At 39.2% G+C, this 5,019-nt stretch overlaps 1 protein-coding gene across 3 annotated transcripts in view; it reads right to left on the bottom strand.

The window, feature by feature from the left end:
* LOC107565873 (bifunctional arginine demethylase and lysyl-hydroxylase JMJD6) overlaps nucleotides 1-3,711 on the bottom strand; it is a 9,044-nt gene extending 5,333 nt beyond the window's left edge. The window contains exons 1-3 of one of the 3 annotated variants that reach the window (XM_016251159.1): nucleotides 3,591-3,711; nucleotides 3,242-3,504; nucleotides 354-742 (exon numbers count right to left, since the gene is read on the bottom strand). In XM_016251159.1, coding sequence (XP_016106645.1) covers nucleotides 354-742; nucleotides 3,242-3,370 — 518 coding nt within the window. In that variant the 5' untranslated portion in view covers nucleotides 3,371-3,504; nucleotides 3,591-3,711. Of the gene's footprint in view, nucleotides 1-353; nucleotides 743-833; nucleotides 1,144-3,241 lie in introns of those variants that run through there. The other 2 variants (XM_016251158.1, XM_016251160.1) reach the window with 2 other exon arrangements.
* Nucleotides 3,712-5,019: the final 1,308 nt, after the last annotated feature.

Here is a 5,019-nt window from a genome sequence, read left to right on the forward strand (position 1 = left end):
AGCAATGCATATTACTAATCAAAAATTAAGTTTTGATATATTTACAGCAGGAAATTTACAAAATATCTTCATGGAACATGATCTTTACTTCATATCCTAATGATTTTTGGCATTAAAATTTTTTTATAATTTTGACCCATACTCTGTATTGTTGGCTATTGCTACAAATATCCCCCAGCGACTTAACACTGCTTTTGTGCTCCAGGCTCACATATGTGATTGCAACAAATAAAATTATATTTTTTCAATTTTTCATCAAAAGTTACAACTAATTATATCATGCTATAAATTTAGCATCTTCATTTTTTTATTTAATGTTAGGCAGTAGCTGCATTTCTAAAACATCGGGTTACCTGTACGGAGGGCGCCGCTTCTCCCCCGCAAACTGAAAGAGGTCGTCCCTAAAGAAAATGGGCACCTGGTAGTCCTCCAGAAGCTTGCGCCGCTTCGCATGTTCACCGAAACTGCTATCAAAGATGTAGAGGGGGCTGTCGTCATGGGTTGACTCCAAATACTCCATGTAGTACTTCATTTTCATCTTGACAGAGTAGCCATCATTGTCCTCGCCGCATTTGAACTTCTGGTTGCGGTATTTGCGCTTGAGTCGCTCCAAGGTCCATTTTTCTCGGGCAGGCCACGAGTCTTGGCAGTTCAGCAGAACGACGGGTTTATACGGTTTCTCAAAACGCTGAATGAACTCCTCTGGACTGAGATGCTGGGCGTCCACTCGCTCCACATTGTCCTGGACAAAGACAGGCAAGTCGTTTTTACTTTCTATGGAGCCTTTTACAATCGGCGTTTCACAGCAGCTTTAAAGAAAGTCATACATTAACCTCAGAGCACTTAAAACTGAAGTTGAAGGCCAGTGGATGATGATGCTTAGCAGGAAAAGGAACTGGCATGTTCCTGAATGTGACTGAATTTAACCTTCAGATTAAAAGAAAAGCCAGTTTTTGTTTTTTTTACAGTAGATCAAGCCAAAAATTCAGGAGATGATCATAAGCAACAAAAAAAGTCAACACTGATGAATAAAAAGTCAACTGCCAGGATTGATGCCAGTGGCGCTTGACATTGAAACCCCAATGACAATATCATCACGCTGATAGACTTTTTAATTTATTACTATTTGGTCAGCTTCTCAAAGTTACTGTATGACTCTCTGGAATATAATTCATAAGCGGTACTTAATTTATGGTGTTTTTATCCATTTTAGAGGTAGACAGTCTACAGCGTTTTTGTTTTTTTTACAGTAGATCAAGCCAAAAATTCAGGAGATGATCATAAGCAACAAAAAAGTCAACACTGATGAATAAAAAGTCAACTGCCAGGATTGATGCCAGTGGCGCTTGACATTGAAACCCCAATGACAATATCATCACGCTGATAGACTTTTTAATTTATTACTATTTGGTCAGCTTCTCAAAGTTACTGTATGACTCTCTGGAATATAATTCATAAGCGGTACTTAATTTATGGTGTTTTTATCCATTTTAGAGGTAGACAGTCTACAGAACTACCGTTGTATGGAAACAGCTGCATGAAGACTCTCGTTTGGGTCTCTGAGACAAAATGCACAGACAGTACAATAAATCCCTAGGTCTCCAAGCCAGATCTACATCCCGTTTGGTTTAGGCATTTAAGAAAAAAACTCCATAAACCTAAGGATCCCATGACACTAAAAGAGCAACAGTGCGCTGTTCGCCTCTAAGGCTCTCTAAGACGGCTCAGGTCTCACTGGTCAGATTATGTTTAGCCACTTCATGAAGATTTTCCTGCAGTGGAGCTCTTCACAAGCAAGCACTTACAGGAACCTCATATGCAATGATTCAGATGGATATGAGCTTCAATTACATTTGACAACATCTATCGGAGCTGATGGGACCTTAATCTGGTTCCAGAGAGGACACACTGATGCCTTTTAGCAGAGGATGTTTAACATTGTCATTAGCTGACCCTCACATCACTCCAAACCGGTTTGCTGTCGTGTGTTTTTTTTTCACTGTGGAGCATGATCATTAATGGAGATTGCCACACAGCACTTTTTATACAACAGCGACCACATCTGTCAAGCTTCAAAAAGCATAATAATAGTAGGCGATATGACTTGAGAAGACTGAAAAGGATTGATGTCAATGGCATCTGCTCACTAAACACCAATGACAATACAGTTGTGTTGACAGGCATTTTTTTGGTCAGTTTCTCAAAGCTATTGTATGACTTCAGAATATAGTTCGGTCACTCGTAACCGAACAATCAACAGCCCCTGATTGAGTGTGTGAGTGTGTGTGGTGTGTGAGTGAGTAAGTGTGTGAATGAGTGTGAGTGAGTGAGTGTGTGAGTGAGTGTGAGTGAGTGTGAGTGTGAGTGAACGAGTGAGAGAGCATGCGTGCGAGAGTGAGTGAGAGAGCATGTGAGTGTGTGTGTGTGTGAGTGAGTGTGTGAGTGACCAATTAATGGTGCTTTTGTGCATTTTAGAGGTCAACATTCACAAGAACTACTGTTGTATGAAAAAAAGCTGCTTTAAGACTCACCAAAATTTCACTTTTTGAGTTCTAAAACAGAAATAACACACAGTTGCTCTCAAAATATTTGTCTCCAAAGTACTTTGGTCTTGTTTTCAAACTTTTTTTTATTATTTACAGAAAGTACGAGTGTCTATGGATAAAAATATGTAACTAAAATAATTATAATTACAAGTAAAATAATTACATTTCAGGGTTTCATAACTTTTAACGTTCTTCGAGGTTCCCTCTCTCTCTCTCTCTCCCAATTACAATTCAATCAAAGATTTTAAAGCTCATCTTAACTAGAAAAATTATATTCCTATTTCTTTATTTAAAAAAAAAAGGCCCCTGGCATTTTAAAATTATATTAACCTTACATTAATTTATAGACTGAAAAACCAAAATCACACTTTTAAACTTGGAAAGACCTGGATGTATGAGGCAGTTCAAGACGACAGTGTAAGCGTGGCTCATTTTAAATCATTGCAAGTCACTTTTAGGCCACTTGTAAGTTTGCTGAGGCCTCCTCGTTGGCCCCGGGCCCCTGATTGAGGACCACAGTTTTAGAGTGACATGAGTGCGTATAATATCCCATGGTACTCTGTGATATTGTATGTTTATAAAATAGAAATATCTAAAATGTTCTAAAAACACCTCAACACGCCGCATATAGCCACAACTGCTGCTGCGAACGTGTGGCGTCCAGCTCGACGGGTAACGCCTGAGCTACACGTTACCTTCACTGTCCGGTGCGACAGCTCAAAGCTCTCGCAGTAATTGTGTTTGGTCCAGTCTCTCGAGTCCTTCAGCTCGGGCCTGGCGCTCCGCTTCGCCTCTCTGATCCGTTTCTTACTTTTATGGTTCATTCCTCAGCGTTTCAGCTCGTGTGCTAATGCTAGCTGTTATGTTATGAAAACCTGTGGAGACTGAAGAGGCTAGTCAGTCACTGGAGGACTTGTAGATGTGTGTGCGGTTGTTTTGCTGCCGACAGCGGTGTACGCTATAAAGGAATGAAGTTATATTTATTTCAGAGAGGGAGGCGGTTGATATAGTAAAGGGTTGGATAATAAACTAAAGTTAGATAACCTGCTGGCAGCAAGCTTCTTTCACGCCTTATGGCGCAATCTAACTGCTAGTTCCAACAGCTCACATCCCGCCCCGTGCCGGAGAATCTAAGAATCTGATTGGCTGGCTGTTTCATAGTGTACTGTCAGTTTGGAAGCTGATTGGCTGTCTGGTGTCCAGCAATCTGATCCAATAGAATGTCAACAGAGAAAGAGATTGGTCGATACTCCCAACCACTACAATATGGAAATAACTTTTACTGGTAAAAAAAAATTTCTTCATCAGTATTTTTGTCTTGTTTTCCAGTGCAAATGTCTCAAAGTTCCTAAATCAATCTGCATTGATTCACTTGATGAGCAATATGAAGTCTTGTTTCAGGATTGTTTTGAGTTCAGGATTAAAACAAGAACAGATATCTAGTATATCTATATATAGTAAGCAAATGTATCTTGTTTTAAGGGTGTTCAGATGATTGTTTTGGAAAACAAGACAAAAATACTAAGGAAGGTATTTATTTTTTTTACAGTGCAAGCAGCATTTAATACCATGCCACGACTCTATGAATTGTACTTTCTGCTCCGATTTAAGATAAGGCCTTCATTTGCGGAAAGATGAATTAAGACTTTTTAAGACCTGCAGAAACCCTGAAGCAATCTTGTAAAATACCCTAGAGTTTGGAACGGATAAGGGTAATATTAAAAGGGTTCTCCATTCATAATTGTTTTAAAAACCAGTGCACATTTTCCATTTCTATTCTTGCAGTGCAGACTGGTCCATAGATGCACAAGTGGGATCTCAAGTGCATTAATGTTCCATTAGAAACATTTGATGCAAACAAAAAGCATCTCTCTGGATCAACGCTTCCAGGGAATCATACTGTACAAATGATGATTATAACAAGACGTCATAACGTGTTTTGAATTTTATAAACTTGTATATAATATGAAAATCATTTTCTAATTCTTTCTAACACTATCTAGTACATAACATCATGACGTGATAAAGTTCTGCCCTACATTTTCCTCCTCCACTTCAAAATGCCAGTAGCTAGTGATTTATTGAAGATCCAAAAATCAAAGGACAGAACAAAGTTCATCGTATAGTTTAAGATACTCCAATTTTCCAAACTGCGGAACAAAATAAGAGAACTTCGTCAGATGGTAGCGTTTATGCCACCAAAAATGTATTTGCAGATGCTGCTTGACCTCGGCCTGCACCAGCTGCAATCTGGAGAAAACCGGAAACAGCCAAGCACTCAGCACTGCAACACCGGATCTTAACCGCTAACCTGCAAAACTCAACAGCTAGACAACTGTGCCTAGTGCACAAAAAATACACAAGACATTGGGTTAGAATCCAAATATCACACACGGAAGGCCAAAATAAAATGGTTTAACATCAGGACTGGTATGTACAGGTGCATCTCAATAAATTAGAATGTCGTGGAAAA

This window comes from Sinocyclocheilus grahami, unplaced genomic scaffold (genome assembly GCF_001515645.1).
Source record: "Sinocyclocheilus grahami isolate Dianchi unplaced genomic scaffold, SAMN03320097.WGS_v1.1 scaffold1032.1, whole genome shotgun sequence".
Lineage (NCBI taxonomy): Eukaryota > Metazoa > Chordata > Actinopteri > Cypriniformes > Cyprinidae > Sinocyclocheilus > Sinocyclocheilus grahami.